The sequence below is a fragment of the Trichophyton rubrum genome (genome assembly GCF_000151425.1).
Source record: "Trichophyton rubrum CBS 118892 genomic scaffold supercont2.1, whole genome shotgun sequence".
NCBI lineage: Eukaryota > Fungi > Ascomycota > Eurotiomycetes > Onygenales > Arthrodermataceae > Trichophyton > Trichophyton rubrum.
In genome coordinates this window covers 2,894,340-2,918,725 of record NW_003456428.1, presented here as the reverse complement: position 1 = coordinate 2,918,725, position 24,386 = coordinate 2,894,340, and the positions used below count along the sequence as shown (strand labels likewise).

The window sequence follows — 24,386 nt, the reverse complement described above, 5'->3', positions numbered from 1 at the left end:
TCTTCACCGGGAGGTCTATTAGTTTCCTGGCAAAAGGCTTCTCCAAAATATGCTAAGATAATATGTGCCTCGTTAGGGAGAAGGTTGTCCGTGCTGGAAGTAATAGTCTTTGCGGAGAGCGCGTTGATTAGTAACTAATTTAACTAATTAGTCAAAATCAAATCTTATCTGATGGCTTGGCATAACTAAGGCTTTTTCGCCTGTCCTTGCATCAACCCAGCCCCCAAATCACCTTTTTTTTTTCAATCAGACGTGCATCATGCCAATCTCCCTTGCCCTTGCTTGTGGGGGCCAAAATTCTTACCCAATGGGGCCTTTGTTCAGGCCGGAGAAGTGAGGAGTGTGAAACAGTCACTATCCTTACGAAGTCGAAGCTACGCGCCGGTCGTGTTTTGGAGGATATATGATCAAACGTTCGCCCACTACGCTTTCTAGAACTAAGACGTCTACAATATCCGTGCCATATGACTTTCCCAGTCTCTCTGGAACCATCTCGCAAACGGCAGGAGTCTGACTATCTCGATCCACTACGGCCTCCATCGAAAAGGCTGAAGCACAGGCAGCCCGCTTCAGCATATTGGGATAGTTTGTCGAAGATTTGGTTAACGAGGGACGCTCTCGAAGAGTTGGATCGACGGAATAGGGCCTCCCACAGCGTACCAGAGTCGCTATACTTCCGCCACCGGCCGCTCACTCGACAGTTGCAGGCGAGACTTAAGCGTTGTCACCAGACACCTGCCCCCGACCCCCTAATCAGCTGCAAGCCCGAGAGTCTGAGCAAGATCAAAAGACTCTCTAGACAGGGCGGACCTGACCTATCTGACCTTAGGAATGTATGTAATTCTTGTGACATGCTGGTGCCTATACTGACGCCTTATCTCAGTTTCCAGACCCTTATACCCCTTGTTATCAATCAATGAGCGCAAACAGCTCGGGACACCGGAAAAGACGTGCGGGGACTCCTCCAGATAGCAGCAATAGCAATACTAAAACTACAAAGACAACGAGCACTACCGCCTATAATCGAAACTTTGAGCAAAAGTTGATTGATCACGGTATTTACCCACCTGGATATAAGTATCCCGATGGTCAGAAACCGGCAAAGCCGGATAACTGGCAGGAGCTCAATGAACGGCTGGCGCAACCCCGGGCTTCACTCTCGCCGTCAAAGTTCTCGGAGCAAGACTTTGAAGAATTTGTAGAGGCAGATGTAAATGCGTCTAAGGAGAAACCTATTGTACGCTTGGCTATCCCGATTATTGAAGGTCGCGTTGATGATATTAAGTGTATGGGCGGAGACTACCCATTTGGCAACCTTGCTGCTCTAACAGATGGAACACTGGCAAACGCAAAACCCGATCACTTCTTTGGCGCCCGCCCTGAGCAGCTCAATCATGAAATCCGTGATGAGCTTAGCGAGTTCGTTATTCCATCGACCCAGAGCTCCCTTCCGATAGCTCCGAACTTCTTTCTTGAAACTAAGGGCCCCGATGGATCCCTTGCTGTTGCTACTCGGCAAGCCTGTTACCATGGCGCGCTAGGTGCTCGTGGAATGCACAAGCTTCAGTCGTATAAGCAAGATGAGCCATCTAGCGACAATAATGCCTATACGATAACGTCAATTTACCATGGAGGCCAACTCAAGCTCTATACAACACACCCCACTGCTCCCCGAGAAAGCGATGGGCGTCCTGAATATATTATGACTTCACTAAGGTCATTTGCCATGGCGGATGGCCTGGATACTTTTCGGAGCGGTGCATCTGCATATCGAAATGCACGGGATTGGGCAAAAGAACAGAGGGATGAGTTTATTAAATCTGCAAACGAGAGACACACGCAAGCTCCATCTGAACATCTCTCATCTGAACGTGAACCAACTTCTGAACCAACTGTCGTCTTGGAGGACTCTGATACATTGGCTACATCTGACGAAGCCGGACTTGACAATGCTGAGTGGAGCTTTGCACATCCAAATGACAACGTTGAGGATGCTTCGAACAGATATACAAGAGCCGAGCCAACCAATAGTACTAGCCGCAAGTCTCCCCAAAATTAAGGTATTTGCCATTTGCGTATATCCTTATAGCACGTGGATGTCTCTCACCTTGCAGCATGTATGCCCTCAGTCACCTTATCTTCATGTATCTTAGCCATCTCGTCAGTTACCTCAGGTTATCATGTCGTCTGAACGTCAGGATGACTTAGGAAGAAGAACGAGACCAACCAAAAATGAAGACATACCTACCAGACCAACCAGCTGAGCTTAGTTATAGCATTGTTAAGCTTGTCTCTGGCAAAGAAAACGGCCAACTACTATTGGACTACATACATATAGGTGGTGTACTCGTTAACCATAGCCGGTCGGCGGCGTGCCCATGGTTGGTCGGCCAATGCAGCCTCTGATTGGTTGAATCTTCTTTTTTCCGTCCACCTGATTGGTCGGCTGTTACTGGACAGCATAACATTCTGTACCTGAGCCAAAGATTATGAATTAACATAATATTCGTATATAAATTCTATGATAGCGGAAACCCCAATCCCGCTCTACAGAACACCCTATATTTGACTATAATAATGACCGTGGACCCGATAGAAATATAAATAATATACATAAGACGAGAGAATAAGGGAGAGAATAAGGGACAGGGGTCGCAAACTCCAAAGAGCAGCGCCTCAAGCCTGACCTGCTTACGTAACCTGTCACCCAAGTGTTGGCCTTTGTGGGCCTTTTTTTTTTTTTTTTTTGTTGATGCCTGCGAGCGCCTGCGCTGCGTGGACGACGTAGCTAGAAGAGGAAAAATCACACATCCACGACTCTTGTCCTTCTCCTCCCCTGCGTCTCCGATACTGACCACATCTCACTCCGGGCCATACCAGCATCCATGAGTTAACGGGCCTTTTTGTTTATCTGTTTATCCTGCTGCTGGAGTCATTCCCTATTTCTACTCCTCGTCGAGCGCTAAGCCGGAACCTCGATCCTTGTTTATCCGTACGTAGGTTGTTTGTTTATCTGCGGCACCCGCACCCGTCGGGCATTGACAACCGCACACCACCAACCAGCTTCATCCCACCCAAGTAGACAGAGAGTCGCATTCATTACATATCGACGGGTATTGCGGTTGTTGATCCTGAATATCTTGTTACTGGTGGTGCTCCTTGCAGCGTCTCTGACTATTTTTATTTTTATTTTTTTTTTTCTTTTATACGCACTAGGGATACCTCCTGTTATTGTTGCTTTACTGACAGACGAAAGCTTTATACACATAGACACATCCACAGAGCAAAACTATGGCCGACGAAGAAGATTTCTCTTCTCTCCCTCTTCCCGAGAGATTTGCGCACAAGGTGGGCTTCTACCCGGCACCTGCACACGGAGCAAACAATTAACATTTTTTACGAACTATGCATTAGATCTGGAAAGTACGGAAAGAAGGCTACGAAGCGGCCAAGAAACAATTTGAAATATCTCCAGATGAAGACGCTCCCGTATTTCGACCGTTCCTACAAGACCCGACCATTTGGAAGGGCGTCGTCGCAGACACAAACGTTGCCGCCCAGCAGGAGGGTCTTGCTGCATACTGCTCCTTTCTACAATATTCAGGGGTCCAGGCCTGTAATAGGTGAGTTTCTTACCCAGTACACCCAGTGCAAAGAACTAACAGGTTTATGTTACTGTTTCCAGAACACGCTCTGTTACTGCCGCACCTATAATCGAAAAGGGTCTTCCCCAAACCCGCCCCGCAGCAAAAGCGAGTGCGCTCGAAGCACTGTTACTTTTTATTGAGCTCGATAAACCTGAGCCAGTTATCGAAGAGCTTGTCGCTGCACTCTCACATAAGACTCCCAAGGTCGTGGCCGCCGCTCTATCGGCCCTTACCTCTATATATCACAACTATGGAATCAAGATAGTGGAAACAAAGCCGGTTCTCAAAGCTCTGGCGAAAGTCTTCAGCCATGCAGATAAGAACGTGAGAGGAGAAGCCCAAAATTTGACGGTAGAGCTTTACAGATGGCTTAAGGAAGCCCTCAAAGCTACTTTTTGGAACGACTTGAAGCCTGTACAGCAACAGGACCTGGAGAAACAGTTTGAAAAAGTGAAACAAGATCCCCCACCAAAACAGGAACGGTTTACCCGCACACAACAAGCGGCCATGGCTGAGGCTAGTGCAAATCCTGGCGCTGAAGATGGTATGGGCGAGGTTGAAGGTGACAACCTGGAAGATGACGGTGAAGTCGATGTCTTTGATTTAGTTGAAGCGGTGGACATAACTGCAGCCGCGCCAAAGGACCTTCACCAGAATTTAGCGTCATCCAAATGGAAGGATAGGAAGGAGGCACTGGATGACTTATACAAGGTTGTTAACGTCCCAAAGATCAAAGAGGGCAATTTTGATGAACTATGCGGTGACCTTGGGAAATGCATGAAAGATGCGAACGTCCTGGTAGTGACAGTTGCAGCGAATTGTATCTGTGCGATTGCAACTGGACTTCGGAAAGGATTCGCCAAGTACCGCTCTGTTGTGATGCCGCCAATGATGGAACGACTAAAAGAGAAGAAGGCTACGGTATCAACCGCATTAGGCCAGGGTTTGGATGCCGTGTTTTTGTCTACAAGCTTGACCGACTGTCTGGAAGATATCCTTGGATTCCTAAAGCATAAGAATCCTCAGGTGAAGCAGGAAACCTTCAAGTTCCTAGTCCGCTGCCTACGAACTACCAGAGATGTACCTTCGAAGGGGGAGGTAAAGTCAATAGCTGAGGCTGGAACAAAACTTCTTACAGACTCGAGTGAAGTGACTAGATCAGGAGGCGCGGAAATTTTGGGAACTCTCATGAAGATTATGGGTGAACGTGCAATGAACGTATATCTAGACGGGCTGGATGACATTCGAAAGACCAAGATCAGGGAGTTCTTTGAAACGGCAGAGGTTAAAGCAAAGGACAGACCAAAACCCATAATCGGTCCACCAAAGACTATCGCTACACCAGCAAAGAAACCAATGGGTAAGAAGCCGTTGGGCGCTAAGAAACCTGCTCCTGCTCCTGCTGCTGCTGCTGCCCCCGCCGCTCCAAGCGAACCTCCAGCGTCGCCAGCACCCGCAAAGAAGGCCGCCCCCAAGATAGGAGCTCCTCGTGGCCTTGCCACTCCTGGTTCTGGACTGAAATTGAAATCCAAACTGGCTGGACCAGGTGGTGCTGCCTCTCCGCAACGCCGCGTGGTTTCGCCCCCCATGGAGGATCCAGCAGCACTTCCTCCTCCTCCTCCTAAGTTTGGAATTGGCGGTGGTGGTAGAGGACTAGCTAGTCGACCAATAGGTAAACCAAGTGCACCTGTGCAGGAGCAACCGATTGCTCAGATCGCCACCGGCTTATCTGCTATTGAAAGAGCTGAGCTGGAGGAGCTTCGGGCGGAAAACGCGAGGCTATCTAAAATGACCGAAGAGCTACGAGCAGAGCGGTCAAGATTATCATCTGAAGTTCATGAACTTCAAAATCAAAACGCTCAGCTGATAGAAGACCATACCCGAGATGTGCTAAGCATCAAGGCTAAGGAGACTCAACTAGTTCGAGCACGAGGAGATGCAGAAACTGCAGAACAAAGTGTTCAAAAGCAACAGCGAGAGATTGAGAGACTGAAACGGGAGCTTTCGCGGGCTATGAGAGCCGGAGCAACCAGTCCTCCGATGACACTACCTGATATGAGCCTCAACATGGGTATCAGTGATAGCGGAGGCATCTACCAAGATGATATGCATCGTATTAACGGGACACCCTCTCGTGCAAGCCTTCATATGGGATCTCGATTCGAAAGCGCACGGCCAAGAAGCTTTGTTTCATCAAGTCCAAGCGAGGAAAAGGAAAACACTGGCATGGTTTCTCCTGCTTTAAGCACTGGATTCTCAGGCCGTAGAAAGTTTAGCCCTCCCGCTGGATCCGCATACTCTTCCGGCAGGGGTAGCCCGGCAAGAACTTCGAGGACCCCTACGGGTGATGCGCCCGCTTCAATTGAACCGTCAGAAAACTGGAAAAGAGCTGCGGAAGTGACAAGCCAATTGAAAGCTAGAATAGAGCAGATGAAGGTAGGCTTGATTGCATTATATAGTTCTCTTACCTATCCATACAGCAACTGACTCAAAATTTCAGGCAAGACAAGGCTTGTCAAGGCCTCCTACTTCGCATTAACATTAGTCTATCCGCCAATTTGGCTCCAATATAGACTCTCACTCTTCCCTAAAACGCTCCGTTCTCCAGCTTATTTTACGAAATACCCATTCAGTTTGATCGTTATTTAATTCCTCGATATATTCTCTGCATGGTCTTCTTTTCACCCCTTCTTTTCTTGATTCTCAATGCGTATATGATGAGGGTATAGGCAAAAACAATGGGGAAACAAACGGGCCATGGGTTGATTGTTATTATTAATATTCTTCTCTCTCCCTTTTTCTATCGCTTCCATTCCTCTTACGTTTTTTTTATCTACGGCTTCAACACTTGTAGTTCCTCGAAAGGCAGCATAGGCTAGCCGGCGGCAACTTGATAAGAGGCCAGGTTTGCATTTTACTCACCCAGGAGATAGAATGTGACGCACCCATGAGGACACTAGGATATAGAGCATTGTACACCATGATTGCATCAGTAGAAAAAGGGTTTATGATTACTACGACTAGCTTATACGCATGCATACACTTGTCTTCATAAAACCGTTCACCTCATTTCATTAACATGGGTATATGTAAGATGCAAAATAATAATATAAAAACAGGAGGTAGGTAGGTAGGTGGGTCTCGGTAACAGAGTCAAGCCATTGGAGGGCGAGAAATGCGTCTCATTTCTAAAACTAGGGAGAGGCAACAAGAGCTTTCTTGTGTTCCCCGGGAGGATCAAAAATGACTCGCTTCCGCAAGAAGAAATAAAAAGGAGAACTTTTTGAATGCCATTCCCGTACCTATGAACTCCATGACCTGACTCAGCGTGACATGATGAAAGAGCTAAGGGTCGTTAGATAGCTTAAATCTTGATGGCGTTCTCAATGGCCTTGCGCTTCTTCTCCATGGCAGCCTGGGCCTTAGCACCCATGATACCACCACCCCAGTGGCGCTTGGCCTCCTCGTACTTGTCGCTGTATCCCTCCTTGATGGCAGAGACGAGCTTAGCAAACTCAGCCTTGTCTTCACCACGAACTTCAGTGATGGCCAAGACAGCGGCAGTCTAGAGAAGTTGTTAGTAGCCGTTGATAAGCAATGGCACATTATCTTCAGCATAGGCTTACCTTCTTGTGGACAACGGTTCCAAGACGAGCCTTGCCCTTGATGATGGCGTATGGGACACCCATCTTGCGGCAGAGAGCAGGAAGGAAGATGACAAGCTCAATTGGGTCAACATCGTTGGGGATGAGGACCAAAGAGGCCTTCTTGTTCTCAATCAATCCAACAACGTGGTTAAGACCGTACTTGACGGCATATGGCTTCTTGCTAACATCCTCCTTCTTCTGACCGGCCTCGATAGCGGTGGCCTCCTTGTGGAGACGCTCCTTCTTCTCAGCCTTGGACTCAGGGCGGTACTTGTTCAAGAACTTGAAGGTCTGGGCAGCGGTGTTGCGGTCGAGGGTGTTCTGGAACTGGGCAATCGCTGGTGGAACCTTCAAGCGGAGGTTGAGAACCTTGCGCTGGCGTTGAAGGCGGACGTAGGCGGGCCATTTCACCATACGGCTAAGGTTGCGGGCTGGCTGGATGTCCTGACCGATGCCAAAGTTGCGTGGGCGCTTCTCGATGAGAGGGTTCTAAAACACATCAATTAGTACAAACCGGCTCCTACGGGAAAAAAAGTTGGATATTTCAGGTAGAATATCAATTAGCAACTCACCTTTGGGGCCTTCTTAGAGCCAGCCTTTCCCTGTGGGAAGGGGGCGGCAGCAACTTTCTTTCCACTCTTTGGAGGCTATCATTGAGAAAAGAGGACATTAGCGAAATGCATTCACTAAGCATCGCATCTTCTTTGATCTCTAAAGAGGATAACGGTCATTGCATTGCTGCAATTCCCGTCACCTCAAGCCAAGTCAACGCCTCCTGGGCTGGCTCTTGGAGAGTCGCAGCACGGTGTGACGGAATTAGACCTGTCGACAGGACACTCCCATCTCGAGTTTTGCTCTCAACAGGGTATACGGAGGTCGAGAAGAGGATCTGAGGATTCACGTAGGATGCTGTATTCTTACCATGTTGTCAGGTCAAGGAGTACCGGCGTCGTTGGTTGTTCTGGCGATGAAGAAGAAGTCGAAGTGCAAGATCGAAAATCAAATTTGAAGCCGGAAAAGTTGTTGTTTGTGTGGTGAAATCAGCCGCTTTTTTGTTTTCCCGAAAGCCAATGCCAAGATTTCCATTTAGCCCTAATCATGTGACCTATAGTCTCTCACGTGATATGATTTTTGAGCCGTCAAGGAAAGAAATAAGAGGAAGGAAAAAACATCTAAAGAGCTGGAGATGATGACTACGACTTGATGATAATGGGCATTTGTTGTTTTCTATTTAGAGAGTAGACCTTTTTTTTTATTGTTATTTACGGGTATATCCAAACTACATAACACGTCATTGAAGTAGAACTTCTTTGCCTTGAGAGGACAGCAAGATCTAACCGTTGTAGCTAACGTGGACGTGGTCCCTAGATACCCTGTTAGCAGAGAACATGGCCACTTACGCTGTAGCATTCAGAACTTACCAGTGGTTCTGAGTAATGGAGCCACGGTCTTCCATTTGTCTCCATTTAGTCCATGGGGCAACAACCCTGTCGATGGATGGGTTCCAGATCCTCTGCCCCCAGATAACATATTTCAAGTTCAGGGCTTTGCGGTTTTTCATAACCCACTCAGCCATGCTGCGGCCAAATGCATCTCTGTCGCGTTTCTTCACAATACCAAGCCGTATTAGTTTACTGTCTTCCGTTCCTATTCCATCACTGAGGAGGGGAGGTAAACTTACGCCGGCCACAGACGTGCACATCATGTCGGTTGCAAGACCACAGCAGTGCTCGCTGTTACTTGGGCATGGGCAGTCTCGGATGCAGAAAATCTCCCTGACCTTTCCAGGGTGGGCTGCTACAATCTTCTTGGCGCCATCCACAGCAGTCTTCTTGCATCTGCCAACCGCTGGGATCTTTGGAGGGGGAACTTTCCGCCACCACTCGCTTCTGGGAGGCAGCATTGGAAGCTAGGGGGGCCAGGGCAGAGGCCGGCTTGGGTGTTTCCGCTCGAGCAAGTGGAGGTGAAGCGGCAGTTGCCGCCATTACCACATGAGGTCTTAGAGCAGCATTTCATGTCGGTAGGAAGGCCGGGACAGGCATTGGAGATGTATTTTCCACCAGCGTTGGTGCAGCTGGAGGTTGAGATGCAGGTTCCGGGTGCACCTCCAGCACCAGTGCAGGGTCCGTTTAGGGTCGCTGCCTGCACACCGCTGAGGGAGAGGATGGCATAGGAGATAAAGTGAGTTAGCTTCATGGTGTTTGGTATTGTTTATTATTCACTGGATGATAGTAAAAGGATGCTGCTCAAGAGGAGCAAGCCAACCCGAGTCTTTATATATGGTGAGACCCACCATTTCGATAGATACCCGTCTGTGTTTCTAAAATAGAATCACCTGTCATCTTGGAAATTAGGAGTTAAAGCTTTTCCCGTGTGGTCAGCGTAACCCTAATAACGCCCAGATTCGAGGGCTGGCATAGCTTTGCTTCCTAACATGTGTGAATGATATACGAGATGATCCGGTTTAGATGGCCCCGTATCCCTTTCTTGGGTTCCTTTAGTGTAGCACTGCATATTGCCTTGGATATTCCGGTGGGGATGTGGCCAGACGCGAGCTTGCTGGGAAATGGGGGAATGCATATGGGTATTCTTCTCCCTCCCCGTGGTTATCGCCAACTTCCCAGGAACGAAAGCGAGGACAAGACAACATCACTGGCGAAAAAGTTATACACCCCACATGGCATAACAGGCCCAACGGGACATTATATCAACACTCTGCCATTAGTTAGTCAGCCATTAACTATTCCGTGCCGATGGAGCATATGGAACCCCGAAAGTCCACCCGCACATTTGGTTAAGAGCAGCCATTGAATACCACACTTCGGCCTCTATGTTTACTGCAGTAGAAGCTAACGAGGAGCCACGGTGTAATGCTTTTTGCATACACCTTGCGGAATAGGACAGCACATGACAGGTGCTGACCCGTGGACCAAAAGGGTGGAGTCATTCAAGCCGGGAGCTGCCTCATCTCAGGAAAATGGGAAATAGCCAAGTTATTCTTGTATGAGATATATTCAAGGAGTGATAATATACAACAACCATGCGGTGAATCCAAATGGTATCTCTAACTAGATAATCGTGACCTCTGAAGATCACACTTGGCAAATTGTGGGGAGCACAAGGCATCGCATAAAACCACGGTTGTGCCTCGAAGCTTGAGGGCTGAATACGAGCCTGAGGCGGATGAGGTCATGCAAGTGTTGAGCCATGAAAGTAACTGCTAACTAAGCGGCTGAGAGGAGGCTTTGAGTGCCCACCTACATTAGGACATCGATCGAGTAGTGGTTGGTGAGGATCCACGCAGAAATGGTCCATAATGCTAAATTGAGACATTGGAGTTCGGCGCAAGGGCAGCGATTATAAAGGATGATAGAATATCAAGCGTCATACGGAGTATATGTATGCCATAAGATATGCGGGATGGGGGCAGCCGGAGGGCGGTGTTGGAGCGTTGAAGTGCTTCTTGAAACCTTAAAATAGTACCGTATCCAAAGCCATCAGCTCCATCACCGGAGTAATTCGTCTACTCGTCGAATGGGCTGTGTTGCTCTTTCAGCATTCCCGGACAAAAACTGCCAAAGCCCTTGGAAAATTCCTATCAGAATAGAAGTTCCACTGCCCTCCAACCCACCATTAAACGACTTCAAACGCCGCGAATGAAGTTCGGCTAAATGCTCGCTGAAATTGCAGCCATGCCATCCATATTTATCTCCAAGGAACTCCTAAGCCAGGAATTCCCGATCGTCCAATAGCGGAGCCGGCACTATCAGCAACTTTTCTCTTCCCTCGTGGTCCTTCTAGCGCTCTAGCCCCTTGGACGATCCGCTCGAGGTTCGTTTCTATCACCACGCCTCCAACAATCATCTCTCCTAAAACCGCATGCATCGTCTCGTAGCCGAAAATAAGATCAAGTTCACATACATTCTCAAAGAGGCGGTCTAGGGCTTCAACAAACACTTGGATCAAGTCTATCAAGGCAAGAGGAGACTCTGTTGATGTAGATATCAAGATAAAAGACAGTGTGGCATAGGTTCGGTATGTGATTTGGGTGGGTGCATCGGAGTGGCTACCGGCAGAGTTGTTGCTCGCGCCTTGCGAGAGCAAGGGAGGCAGCGGCAGGAAGTTGCATGCTGAGGCAGGTCGCTGGGAGACAAGGGTGTATATCTGCGATATGAGTGACTGCTGGGTTTGTGTGTCCTGGAAGTCATTTTCATGTTAACTGAGGATCAAGAGGCTGCCTTCAGGTGCGTATGCGTAATTACCAGCTGAGTATAGAACTTTGTTAGCCTCGGTTGGCCACTATTGTTAAACACAAGCACTGCGTTGATCATCTTTTGCGTCGCTCCTTTACTCCCTGTGTATATAGAATGTATTCTCAGCTGTGTTCGCTTTGATATCTCGAGTCTCTGCCGCAGGTTTGCGATGTCCGAGCAAACTAACGAGTTGGTGTTATCGAGGGCTTATCGGTATATCTTGGCATGTTTGCTGCTGTTTGTCTTGTTTTTAACATCGCAAACTCGCAAACTTGAGCTTTATCGACTCTTCAAACACGTTCAAGCTACCTTTTTGAATACCACGCTCATTATCTATATCATCTTTTGCTAATCATCATAATATTTGTTGCTAGATAAACCAGGGCTCTTGACCCATGAGCACCCCAACCCGATAATGGCTACACGCCCTGCGTTAACTCGCATTTCCAGACGCCTCGTTAAGCCTATACTCCCAGAGCTACCAAAAAGACAGCCATCGAAGGCTGGTGCACTCGACAATGGTGCCTCTTCCAGGACAGTGGAATCCTCGAATCTAGGAAAGCAGCCTAGTTGGAGATCAAAACTACAACCGGAAGAATACTGCTCCTACAGAGACCCTACAATTCCAGTTCCCGAACAACTTGAATATGCAAGGCGGTTTTTCGCCAAATCAAAACATTCACCTGTCCACCTTTGGACAACGAACCTGTTCCGGAAAATACCCGAATCAGATATCCCCGAGGTGGTGTTTATGGGCCGGTCTAATGTAGGAAAAAGCTCGGTAATTAACATGCTGGTTGGGGAGGACATCTGCTATACCTCGGCAACACCCGGCCGGACACAAACTATGAATGCATTTGGAATTGGAGGAACTAAAGGTGGCGAAACAAAGATTAATATAATCGACTCACCCGGTTATGGCAAAGCCAGTAGACCGGAATGGGGTCATGAGTTGATGAAATATCTAAGTAAAAGACAACAGTATGTAGGCTCTCGTTTTCGCTTCAACAGTAATTGTGGGATTCTTCTAACTATACCCAACCTGGACAGACTCAGAAGAGTATTTCTCATTATTGAGTGCAAGGCCGGTGTTAAGAATTCAGATAAGGAAGTTCTCTCCATCCTCCGAGAATTTACTGTCCCTCATCAAATTATCGTCAGTAAGGCCGATAACTTTTTAACCGAAGGCAGGGCCGGAAACCAGGAGTCCCATCGCACTGCTAGTCTGAAGCAGTTTAGACAGATTATTTCCCGAATAAGAAAGGAGGTCACTCCGACTCTAGAAGAAGGGATTCCGCCTCTGGGGCACATTTTGGCTTGCAGTAACAGAATCCGGATTGGAGAAGGCCATAATAAGCATCCCCTGGGTATTGATGCATTGCAGTGGTCAATCCTACAGGCTGCTGGCTTTGATTATCAGCCATCCCAAACATTGCATCCCCAGTAAAGTCGAGGCTGGAAGATTTTCAACAATTACTTCCCTGACTTGCTGTGTTGTCATATTATCTCTGCAACTTCTGTACCAGAGTACTAGGCGGAGTTTTCAGGGGTTACGTTTAAGTTTACCAGCGTCAAGACAAGAGTAAGTGGTTTGAAGTCAATATAGAGGCTGCAAGGCAATTTGGCGTTTGTTTTGTCTATCCTCGCAGTTTACTTGTACTTAAAAGAAACCTTTGAATACTATTTCCCGCTCAATTCTAACATACAACTAGCTGGACATTAGTAAGAAGTAAAGGGTTCTTTGGGCAGCTGGAGGGCCAACACTAGGAATCAAGCATGAGGTAGATAGACATCAACAGACAGGTGAAACGTGACATAAAGTGGTACTCATACAGCCGCATTTGTGAGCTTATAACTCAAGCAAGAAATGAATGAAACGCAAAGGGGGTATGTAGATGACATGTAGAGAACAAGTGAAGAAAAAATCAAAATCAAACGGCTAACCGCCTCACGTCTTATGAGAAACAGGAGAGTAGGCTCGCAACTCTCGAGGTGGGCGAAAAACAAAGTAACTCCATTATCACCGATGAACAAGTAAAGGGGTAGTATCCGAGTATGCGAAACCGTCACTGAAGGGCATAAAATGCATGTCGTCCACGCTATGCGATGCGTCATTGGGTTGAAGGCGTATTTGGTAAAGGGGTTAGGTATCATCTAATAATAATCATTGAACGTGCTCGAATAATGTTTGGGTATCTGGGTGTGGCGTTGCAAGTGTGAGAGCGAGATAGTGCACAAAAGTCAGTCAACTTTTTGGGTTGACCGGCTATTCAGGTTGGATGGTAAATATGTAGGTTTAGGAATCCGAGACTTCCTCTTCTACAGGAGGTTTGGCTTCATCGCTAATTTCTTCGCCATTTTCATCGACGACAATGCGCTGGCCAAGCTTGTGTGCGGGCGTTCCATCACGATAGGCACCAAAATCAAGAACCTGTAGTAGACTGTTAGTTATCGAGTGCACAAATTAGAAGGTTATAGTGGTTATGTACAAACCTCGATATATGTAAGGCGGTTTCGCTGAACAGCTGCAACACATCGCCTATCATTGAATCTAACTTGCCAGACTCCGCTGAGATCAGTGAGAAGGTCTTTCAAACACTCGCCGGTTTTCACGTTCCACATTTTTAACGTCCTATCAGAGCCGGAAATGACTTTCTGAGAATCATGTTGGAAGCAGGTGATGGCATTTGTATGTGCGGTCAATGTGTTCTTGCATTGACCATTCTCGGGATCCCATATTCTTAAGGTATAATCCGCTGCAGCGGAAACGAGGCGGCCGGCATTTAAGTCGAGAAGGCCAACAAGTGAAGTATGCCCTTCTAGGTTATAGAGGACAGCACCAGTGTCAAGAGACCAAATTTTGACCATGTGGTCCATTGAACCACTGATGCAGCGGTTTCGTTTATGATCCAGAACCACACTGTAAACTTTGAAACTGTGGCCTTGAAGGCAATGAATGGCCTCGCCAGTGGATATTTTCCAGACCCTGACAGTGCAGTCATAGCTTCCACTTACTAAGGTATCGCCGTGGGCAGCAATAGCGCGGACTGAGTGCGTGTGCCCTACCATCACTCTAACGAAGTAGGGGCAAGTCCCATCATCCTGTGCAGGACCCGCCTGGAAATACGTGGGATCACTAGGCTTTGGCAACGTCCAGACTCTAAGCGTAGAGTCGCGCGACCCAGTGATAATCAGTGGTTCCCTAGGCATCATCTCTGGAGTGCCATCTGGAAGAGTTCCGACCTCTGCTGGCAATAGGATCTGCAAGCATCTAACAGTAGATGTATGGCCATGGAAAATTTGCGTGCATTTTGCACTTTCGATATCCCAGACACGGACAGATCTATCCGTCGACCCTGAGACAAGAGTATTACCGTAGTATTCGAGGGCCCAAACACCTCCCTCATGGCCCTGAAGGGTTGATTGAAGGGCTCCAGTTTTGGTGTTGTAAACATTGATATTTGTATCATCACTTCCAGTCAAGATCTTATCAGTATCAAACTGCAGGCAGGTAACGACATGGCGGTCATGAGCGCGAAATGCAAGATGCAATGGTTTCGCATCTTCGCGCATCCAGTTATGTTTTATGGAATAATGTCTCTGATAGAGTGTCTTGTAGAGGTGTAGACTCTTCAGGGAAGGCAAGCCAAAATCTGGGTAGGGAACAGCCATAGCTGCTGCATTGGCAGCAATAAAAGGATTTTCACTAGCTGTAAGCTGTTCTTGGAGCCAGGGCGTGGCTTTATCTTCGGAGGGAGAAGGAAGGACTGTTTCCGCCCTTTTGGCAGCTCTTCGACCGCTTAGATGAGCTGTGGCCTTGCGTTTCAGTTTCCTTGGAGATGGAGAAAACGGCGTTGGAAGGGTGGTTATCTTAGAGTCTGTAACATCAGGATGCCATGCGCTTGACGAGGAACATTCGCTATCAGATGATCTGAAAGATTGGGTGCGGAGGTCCTTTTCACCATCGCTGGGGGACATAGAGAACTGCCACCCCCAGCCTTGTTCGATGGCTTGCTGTAACTCCCCAGCAGGGAGAACAAATCCATCAGCAACAAAATGTGCCTTCCATGTCTTCTCATCCGAATTGATGATGTGCCTCCATTTTCTGCAGACCTGGGAAGCTCGACACATGGACTTCACATCGAGATATTTCACAATATTTAAACCAAGCTCTAAGGGTAGGTTAGACAGAAAGTCACACTTTAATGCAGGATTGACGACATTTGCAACAAGATGAAGGGTTGATTTCGGACATCTGCGGAGGAACTGGTACATCATGTACGACTTGAGTTCATCTGGTATCGCCTCAAAAGAGCTCAACATGTTCGGCATATCAAGTACCAAGGAGTTTGGCGACAATGGCATACATCCCCTGCTGGCAATTTTCTTGCTGTAGTCCATTATTTTCTTGACCTTCTTTGTACGGATGCCCTTATTGCTAGATTTCAGCAGCTCATCCAAGCTTGAATCTGCACCTCCGTCATCTGTTGAATCCGACGCTTCTCCCAATTGTTGTGCGTTCATGAGAGCTATCGGAGAGAGGCTGGGGCTGGGCAAGCACATATTTTGCGAATTCGAGGGTTCTAACCCGAGTAGTCCTTGCTTGTTGCGTCGTGACTTTACCTGAAGCTTCATTTTCATTGACTTCCGTAAATTGCCCTCAATCGAACCATTATCCAGCTGGGTATTACCACGACGGCCAGCCGCCTGGGTGGGAGCTGTGCTAGACTGCTTCTCTAGAAGTGGGGACTTTTCTAGACCATCTCCACAACTATCCCCATTGCTATCTTTATCCGAAGGTGCTATGGGGCTAGCTATTCCAGAGACACTTGATGGCTCTTCATGGTATTGTTTCCCAAGCATTGAGCGGGTTCGTTGGCCCCGCTTCCCCTTATTGCAGTGTAAAAAGCTTGTATTCTCTGTTTCAGGAGTTGCTAAGCCCAGTTCCCGCTGGGGTAAATCATAACGTCGTGATAAAACCGATTGCTCTGACCCAGTTTGCTGTAGTTTTTCTTCAGAAGAATTATGAATCGTTGCAGGAGTTGGCTCGGCAGTAGCGTTAGAAGTGGGAGATGGCGGTCGTCGTGTGTCTGAGGATCTTGGGGGCCGACTTCGAATTAGAAGGTTAGAATTTGAAGCATCAGATTTGCTACTTTCTGGCGCGTCTCTAAGCATCGAACGAATAGCTCCTGAGGTTTTCAGCGATTCCTGTTGCTCATTAAACTGATTTGACGAGTCAGTATATACTACAAAAAGTTACCACCTACACAGGTGTCGAATAAAAATTCTTACTTTGCTCAGTATTCCTGGAACGTCGTCCGCTTCGTGAAAAATAACCGATTTCCCGTTCAGAACAAAACGTATGTCACGAAGGGGCGCTGGGGTCGGCATAGATGCTAGCGGGTAAACCTTTGGGTCTAATTGTCCAGAAAATCGAGGAGGTCTCATCACAAATGGCGGAAATTTGGTTGTAGTGGTTGTAGTAGTTGTCACAACAGTAGTTTGGGTAGCCGGAGCAAACGAGAACTGGCCCACGGTGCCGCTTGAAGGTATGCAGTCGTCTGACTTCTGTGCTGTGTCCCCCTCTGATACCGCATTAAAACTGGACGTAACGGTAGATTCTGGTAACGCCGATTCAGCATCATTTGTCGATGAGTTGGCGGGTTTCCGCGTGGATTTCCCAGATAGTGGAGACATATTGGTCGTTGTCGAGTTGTGTATCTTATAGAGACCGCGGGTGAAATCGAGATATTGGGTTTTTTGTTTTTTGTCTTTCGTTCGTTTTTCCCTTTTCTTTTGTTCTTTTATTTTAATTGTAGCACATCCAGAAGGCATCGAATGTAAGTAATAATAATATTAGGACAAGGCGTAGGATAGAAGCTGTGGCCAGGGAAAGGGAGACGCCCTTTTCAAGCGGTCCGAGGTGACGGCAACATCCAGTCTTCGAGTGGTCTTCCTCAGATCATGTCTAGCAAAAGGCCTCGGCAAGCTATCATGAAGGTGTAGTTATGGAAGACAAAGCCGGGACGGTCGTGGTAGGGCAACGAGGGGTGGGTTGTGGTGCAAACACGGCCAGTCCTTTTTACATCGGAATCGACCTGCGCGGATTAGTATTCGGCAACATGCCGTAGATGCGGGATGGGGGCGTACAGTAGACGACAGAAAACAACAGACAAGCAAAGCAAATGCTATAACAGAGAGGTATCGAATATCTGTCGCGAGGCTGTCAACGCGGCCTGTCGAGATATTTTGATAGATGGATGAGGGGAGCGAGCGAGCAGAAAGAAGGAGAAGGCGGCGAGACCTTCGTCGGTCGGTCGTGGCTGGCAAAAAAGAAGCGCGGTGAGAAGACCCGAAACCGGTTTAGCGCGTTCCGGGCCCAGCTTCCCCCATATAAATTTGATTCATTAGATAAGATTAGAGTGTCCCCCAAGGGCAAAGCCGAGCATAGCAAAAAGGGGGATGAGACGAGACACTCCAGCGGCTCTCTCCCTCCCAGCTCGTCACTCTCTCCGGGCTGCGCCGGCGTACAACTAACTGCGTCCGTCTCTCCCACCAGAGGCGTGGCAAGACATCTTCGGGGTGATGTCTGTTGTGGGTTTTGCCTTGCTTCACGTGCAGCAGTAAAAGCTGCTATTTTCCCACAGCAGCACGGAGCAGAGAGGAAAAAGGAAGGAGGAGGACCAATCACTGGAGAGTCGATGGCCTCTCCTGCATGATGAATGATAACTCCGGAACAAGCCTGATGTTTTCTTCTCCCAACAGTCCAATCCGGTCATCACCTCAGGCATAACTAGTCACAGACCGCTGCTGTTGAGCTTTTAGTTCTTTGTTTTTATTTTCTTCTCGTCTTGGTTTGTTTTTCAAAAGCGCAAGGCCGTCGATTATGATAAGCCGTGTTGACAACAATTGGAGGCTGCAGGTTGCTTACACGTCGACCTCAACTTCCATGCAAGTGGAGACGACCTTTTGCGTCATGTACTCATGCTGAACAGTCTCCATTTCTTTGCTGCAAGATAATTGCTTGCCTTGACAAGTTTTGGACCGCATCAGGTATCAACAAAGTCTCAACATTAGTCCGCACATTGTGGGTGATACCCTCCTGCCTTCCAAGTGGCTTGAACTTCACTGGCCCTAGCGGCTGTAAATATTCAATGCATTCGAAATTGAGTTATGCCTCTGCATTTGTCTTCAGTATATCAAGCATGGTCGAACATGTTTGGCGTGTTCTTCGATTAGGATATACCCTGGAACTAGCGTTTGCTCCTCCAGCGGCGTTCCATTTTCATGAACAGCGATACCCTATGCAGTTTATTATCAATCTTCGTGGCCTCAATAGATACCTCGATAATGTCTGCTATATTATTTGTTGTATCATATATCTTCATGAAACTGCCCTCGATTACACTGTATGAGGCTGATTTCTGAGGTTGAAGTAGAATTTGCCGCATCGGGAATTCACATGACATGGCCCGATTGGGATATCCCCTACTTAACTTCAACGCGTAGCTTCAAGTTCTTTTCCTTTTGATTGAAACCTCGATGAAGGAGCATAATCACCAGCTTAAGTCTTGAAGCAATCATGGCACAGGCAGTCTGTACGCGGCCGGCTCGACAAACTGCGGCAGCAGCTGCCACAACGGCGTCCGTGGCTTCGGTAACTGCTCAGAGAAATGCACGGGGCCAACACGCTGCTAACGGCCCGGTTGCCAAAACTATCTCAAAGCCACTATCGCTATGTCAACCCCAGTCTCTAATGCAGAAGCAAAGTCTTGCGTTTGCTCAGATTATGCTACACGCTTCAGTAGGTTATCTTCCCGTCTTTCTGGTATAGACAACCATGCAGCTGTAGCTAATTATGTGGTAATAAGTTCGGAACGCTGTTCTACCTTAGGTATGATCGAAAAAATTTGGAGTAAAAGCAGATTACTAAATACCATACAATTTAGAGAATTCTTGCCTTTATCCTGTTTCGGGGAGCGAGACCTTCTCAACCTAAAGCGGCCGGACTCAAACATCTCCTATGGTGACTTTGTTGATGGTTGCTCTGGTCCAGAAGCTGAGGCTGGAAAACGTGGGCAGCCGTTAAAGATAATTTTACGGGGCCGCAACCCAAAGGCTGACAGTGTTTTGAACCTGCTTGTTAGATCTTTACCTTTTTTATATTCGTCATCGTAGAGTTTCAGCTGACTTTGCTTAGGAACATGGGATTTTTGACGCTCTAGAAAAGAATGTCCTTGAAGCAGTCCAACTTACGGTATTCGTCGATAAGGAAAACCCCTCACACGTTCTAGAAACCTATACGTTTTCCTTTAACTACACAGACGGAGGCGTCAATGAACTCAAAAAGGGGCTGGAGGCAGTGTCTCTTGAGACAAACGTGCTAACGACGGAAATCAAAACATTTCGAACCGCAAAGCAAGGCCTGGAGATGATAATCCGGCGGCTTATAACTCTGAGCACTTTTCTCCCTATTCTACCCAGTGAGAATATACCTGCACTTTCCAGTTTGGTATTCTGTACTAACAATGTATAGACAAACGTTTTCTGGAGATTCATCTTTTTTATACTCAAAACTGCCCACAGCAGTACGAACCTCGTGGATTTAAACCCACAACCCACGATCAGATATTATACCCTAGAGATGACAACTGGAGAAAAGAAACACAATTGTGTGGTATAATGGATTCTGGCTGCCACAGGTGAGCGAGGGCTTTCTCTATGGAGTTTATTGCCTTGTGAGGGTATTGACTGTTTGACGCAAAGAGTTGGGCTTAAAGTTACTTCCCTTAAATGTACCCGTGAGGATGCAGATGATGAGGAAGCAGGGACACGACAGATTCCAGATACCCTTAAATATTCGGAGAAAGTAGATCGGGAGAGTGAAGTTGGGTTAGAATGTGAGGAGCCTTCTTCCCAGGCCATGACCCAGAACTCCGACGAAAGGAGCTCACAGGAATCAATACAAGTTCCGGAATCAACGCAAACGAGGCAAGATGCCATTACGAAGGGAATGTTACAGAAAATGGTGAGGTTATAGTCTGAATATACTAAGGCCTATCGGCTGCTAACCTCGTTTTCATTGGCAGCTTGAGGTGCCACCTCCAGACAGTGAATTAATACCAACCCAGGCGGATTCCTACTCTAATCCCTCAAAGACAACCTCGGGTGCTAAACCGTGCCTGAGCCAGGCACAGACATCAAAAATCAAGCAGGGAATCAATCTTTCACAAGCTACTCATATTGCTGGTGACAAGGATCCGCAAAATGGCAGGGGCCAGGTTAATTGTCAATGCGGCTGGCCCGAGCCAGAGCCAGATATGGTGAGTCCTGTTGACATTGGCTTCACGTTTGACCTATTCTAATGTGTTTTGACCAGCTTGAATGCGATTTCTGTCATACCAGGCAGCATTTGACGTGCTATGGATTTCTACACCCCAATGACGAGAAGATTCCCGTCACACATGCGTGTTATACATGCCTTTTAGGATCGGATGAAAGTAAAGTCTTCAGACAAATCGAAACACTAGTGTTGCTCCGACAGGCCCTCAAAATAATAATCGAAGATGGCTATCCACTTCGCGTCAAAGAGTTTGCACAAAGGCTGCGTAAGCATACCCTGCCCTAATCGAGCGTATATATAGCTTACTTACCGTTATATAGACTGTAGTGGAAATGAAGTTGTACAGATTACAGACTTACTTAGAAAGAACGGCTTTCTTGAGCCAACTCCAGGTTCAAAACGGAGGGGATTTGCAGAAAAGGGTCTACCGAGGTTCCGAGTTCCAGATTCAGAGAATATCAGGCATCGCCTGAGGAATGAGATCTTCAACCCTTTGGCCAAAATCTCACACCACGTACGTATCATGCCTACTAGCCCAGAATATCAGCACTAATAATATTTCTACATAGTACATGATACCATCCACTCAAGACCCTCAACAGAATGGTGCCCGTCCTATTGCGGTTCCCACTACCGCCCAGATTTCGAGTACGAAGCCAGGAAATATGTTAAGTAGCCACACTAACCCTCCGCACAAAAGAGCGGCGAATGTCCAGATCATTCCAAATTCGGAACCTATTATTATTAGCGAAGACGAGGATGACAGCATTGCCATGCCTCATGCAGCCACAAGTGTGGCGCCTTCGAAGTGCCAGCGCATATTGCCTATGGGAAATGGGGGCCGGACCGAGCGTGACAATGCTGCGACTACCAGCCCTCCTTCGTCTCCTCCGCATTCCCAATACTCACTTGCATCCCGTGCCCAAGAGGAGCTAAGAAGAGGCCTGAGATATGGCGGTGGAAGGACCCGGCCTCTGGTTGACGCCGACTCGCAGGTTGCATCTGTGAATCAGCCTGCAAAACAACAGCCATTGAAACGGCGTAAACTTAGCAATGCGGCCCATCCCATTGACATCGGCGACTCTGCCGCAGAAGAGAGTGGTTGAGTATTGAGGCGAATGCTGAATTTATTGCATGCTAACGCAGTCAGCTGCCTTTCTTCTCGTGTTCTCCCTGCGCGCGTCATCTTATCATCTATCTTCCCCCTCGTCCATCTACGGAGTGCTCCGTACTCCGCACATTTACCTGATACATATTTACCTGAGCCCATATCCATTTGTCCGAGTGACGCCGATGGGTGTCTTATCAATTTACCCGATCTGCTTAATATGCCGTTATACGGAGTACCTTTTAGCTACATCCATCCCCCTTTGACCCTATTTAGCAGTGCGAGAATCGAAATTTCCTATGTGCCGGACGTGAGGTAACTATATTTATATCTGGGCCACGAGACAGCATCTAGAACAAGACATATATCACAACGCTGATCTGCTGTCTATTGAACTCTCGCTTGGCCGATCTCCCTTTCCGTCGAAACACCTCTTGAGCCCCAATTCGCTTCCTTGCCTTCGCCACCGTGATGATGGGCGGCGCGCTTTGGCCTCAATTCGGCCTGGAGCATCAAATACGGATTTTATATTCGCTCGTGTAGGCAAGAGAGTGTAAATTATTCCCACTGAGGAGTTATCTGGACGGGCTTAGCCCGTTATTATTCCAATATTCCTTTTTCTAGTGGAATATAGTTAGTTCGTTAGCCAGTGAACGAGTTATCAAATTCTCCATCGGTTCGTCATTTTGCATAGGCGGCCTCGCAGGCCATACTCCGTAACTCCATCACCTTGATGACGCCGCCACTTCGCCACGAAATAATAATAATACAAATGCAGACGGAAAGAAAAATGGGGGCAGGATGGAGAGAAGATGGAGATGTGGTATTAATTGGCAATTTTCACAAGGTGCATATATCCGAAGAGATGCAGGGTACTCCGTGAGTGCACTGCTAATTTAAAAATTAAGACAACTTGGCACGATGGTTAATATTCGTGGTTAGCCATTATATGGTTATCGGCTATTAAGACTACTGGCATCGGAGCTACTGCAAGCTAGACATTTGATACCACCCTGCTATTATTATTATTATTATTATTGATATATGATTATTGATATATGGAGAATAAGATAATAAACCATGTCGATTTAAGCTTCTTTGACGAAAGAGCTCGATCAGATTTACCCCAAACATGCCTATGGCGATCGTGTGGCGATTACGAGCCGGGTTAAGTCAACCTTTGCCCATGGATGCTGAAATGGTTTGATTGTCATAATAGTGCCAATGAAATATGAGGCAGGGTGTGTTCCAGGGACATCCTACAAAAAATATTTGGATAAATGGTCAATCATGAAGTGGTCAGTAAGCGGTTGAAAATGGGTCAGGCCAGGGACGGCCAGTTGAATACAAGAGAGTATAAACATATTTTGGAGGCCAATTCCAGTACTCCGTACAACAACAAATTATGCTGCTCCTTTTGTGGCTTCGGCTTTGCGAAAGTGACAGGAGATGGTGCTGACGATCAGAATTATGAAGCATGCTCTGTATGCACATCGTATGGGGCATCGATTTCAAGATATGCAAGAGTGCTTTGTACACCGGACATGATAGGGGAGAGGGGAAGGGAGGCTCTCTGCTGCTCACCCTTTTTGGCTGATATACTGACCTTCCCCCGCTCAGTGGCAAGGAAGATAGTCGTCCCTGCGGGTGCCACAGGGGGACAAAAGAGAGAGAGACACGGAAGAGAGGCCTGTCCAACCTCTGGGTCTACCGTTAATGTTAGGCGTAGCCAGTGTTTCAACCTCCCGTAGTCGGGAGACAATCGTTCAAAGCGTGGGACGCCACGTTACTCTCTATAGTATCAACACGCATACACATACTCCGTACACACCAAGAGGGTCGGTCTATGAATATGTAAGTATATTGCGTGTGCATGTACAGAAGTCGTTCGAGGCAGCGACCGATCGAGATAGTGATAATGCACTCGGCCGTAATCGTCCTTGGATCAGGCAATAGCCCTGGTAAATCTTGCGAATCGATTCAGCTATGGGGCCCTGGGGATAGAAGTAAGCTAGTTAATATATCTGCTAGCTATACTCGAATCGTGATATAAGGCGACAAAACGAGCATACCCAGTCGTTTGAGATTTGATCCAAGCAAATGGGGGGCAGCTCAGGATCCATATATATGGTTAGATAACTAACCAACTATCAGCAAGGAGGCAGAACATTGAATCCTTTGACGCCGGAAGATGGTCTTTTTCAGTCCTAGCTCTTGCGGCTCTCCCGTGCCTGGTTGGCTGAAGCGATGCCCAGGGCTTCTTCTTGCTCCTCTTCCTGGCCCATCAATCACGTCCCAGCCCATCCGGCTGGACATGCGTGGCTTCATCTGCCGGTCTGCCGGTCTGCCGCTGTTTTTATGTAACTGCATCGTACTTTAGATAGAGAT

At 47.5% G+C, this 24,386-nt stretch overlaps 8 protein-coding genes across 8 annotated transcripts; 4 read left to right on the top strand and 4 right to left on the bottom strand.

Moving 5' to 3' along the window:
* Nucleotides 1-464: 464 nt before the first annotated feature.
* TERG_01104 (uncharacterized protein) lies at nucleotides 465-2,059 on the top strand (the record flags this gene model as incomplete). The annotated part of the gene is made up of 2 exons (XM_003239073.1): nucleotides 465-833; nucleotides 884-2,059. The coding sequence occupies 2 exons, from the start codon at nucleotides 465-467 to the stop codon at nucleotides 2,057-2,059; spliced, it is 1,545 nt and encodes a 514-aa protein (XP_003239121.1).
* An 834-nt stretch (nucleotides 2,060-2,893) lies between these two features.
* Nucleotides 2,894-6,491, top strand: TERG_01103 (uncharacterized protein). Its single transcript, XM_003239072.2, has 4 exons — nucleotides 2,894-3,348; nucleotides 3,415-3,623; nucleotides 3,686-6,083; nucleotides 6,148-6,491. The coding sequence occupies exons 1-4, from the start codon at nucleotides 3,292-3,294 to the stop codon at nucleotides 6,184-6,186; spliced, it is 2,703 nt and encodes a 900-aa protein (XP_003239120.1). The 5' UTR covers nucleotides 2,894-3,291; the 3' UTR covers nucleotides 6,187-6,491.
* A 520-nt stretch (nucleotides 6,492-7,011) lies between these two features.
* On the bottom strand, nucleotides 7,012-8,218 carry TERG_01102 (60S ribosomal protein L8; the record flags this gene model as incomplete). The annotated part of the gene is made up of 4 exons (XM_003239071.1): nucleotides 7,012-7,212; nucleotides 7,274-7,783; nucleotides 7,867-7,941; nucleotides 8,216-8,218. The coding sequence occupies 4 exons, from the start codon at nucleotides 8,216-8,218 to the stop codon at nucleotides 7,012-7,014; spliced, it is 789 nt and encodes a 262-aa protein (XP_003239119.1).
* Nucleotides 8,219-8,627: 409 nt separating this feature from the next.
* TERG_01101 (uncharacterized protein) lies at nucleotides 8,628-9,197 on the bottom strand (the record flags this gene model as incomplete). Its single annotated transcript, XM_047747703.1, has 2 exons — nucleotides 8,628-8,658; nucleotides 8,716-9,197. The coding sequence occupies 2 exons, from the start codon at nucleotides 9,195-9,197 to the stop codon at nucleotides 8,628-8,630; spliced, it is 513 nt and encodes a 170-aa protein (XP_047603667.1).
* A 1,802-nt stretch (nucleotides 9,198-10,999) lies between these two features.
* On the bottom strand, nucleotides 11,000-11,625 carry TERG_01100 (uncharacterized protein; the record flags this gene model as incomplete). Its single annotated transcript, XM_003239069.1, has 2 exons — nucleotides 11,000-11,491; nucleotides 11,557-11,625. 2 exons carry the CDS (start codon nucleotides 11,623-11,625, stop codon nucleotides 11,000-11,002), a joined length of 561 nt encoding a protein of 186 aa, XP_003239117.1.
* A 337-nt stretch (nucleotides 11,626-11,962) lies between these two features.
* Nucleotides 11,963-12,994, top strand: TERG_01099 (ribosome biogenesis GTP-binding protein YsxC; the record flags this gene model as incomplete). Its single annotated transcript, XM_003239068.1, has 2 exons — nucleotides 11,963-12,528; nucleotides 12,598-12,994. The coding sequence occupies 2 exons, from the start codon at nucleotides 11,963-11,965 to the stop codon at nucleotides 12,992-12,994; spliced, it is 963 nt and encodes a 320-aa protein (XP_003239116.1).
* An 849-nt stretch (nucleotides 12,995-13,843) lies between these two features.
* TERG_01098 (uncharacterized protein) lies at nucleotides 13,844-16,722 on the bottom strand (the record flags this gene model as incomplete). The annotated part of the gene is made up of 2 exons (XM_003239067.2): nucleotides 13,844-13,978; nucleotides 14,041-16,722. 2 exons carry the CDS (start codon nucleotides 16,720-16,722, stop codon nucleotides 13,844-13,846), a joined length of 2,817 nt encoding a protein of 938 aa, XP_003239115.2.
* Nucleotides 16,723-17,943: 1,221 nt separating this feature from the next.
* On the top strand, nucleotides 17,944-22,447 carry TERG_01097 (uncharacterized protein). The gene is made up of 10 exons (XM_003239065.2): nucleotides 17,944-19,351; nucleotides 19,419-19,441; nucleotides 19,497-19,689; nucleotides 19,748-20,030; nucleotides 20,084-20,249; nucleotides 20,314-20,575; nucleotides 20,637-20,870; nucleotides 20,927-21,155; nucleotides 21,211-21,404; nucleotides 21,460-22,447. The coding sequence occupies exons 1-10, from the start codon at nucleotides 19,130-19,132 to the stop codon at nucleotides 21,994-21,996; spliced, it is 2,343 nt and encodes a 780-aa protein (XP_003239113.1). The 5' UTR covers nucleotides 17,944-19,129; the 3' UTR covers nucleotides 21,997-22,447.
* Nucleotides 22,448-24,386: the final 1,939 nt, after the last annotated feature.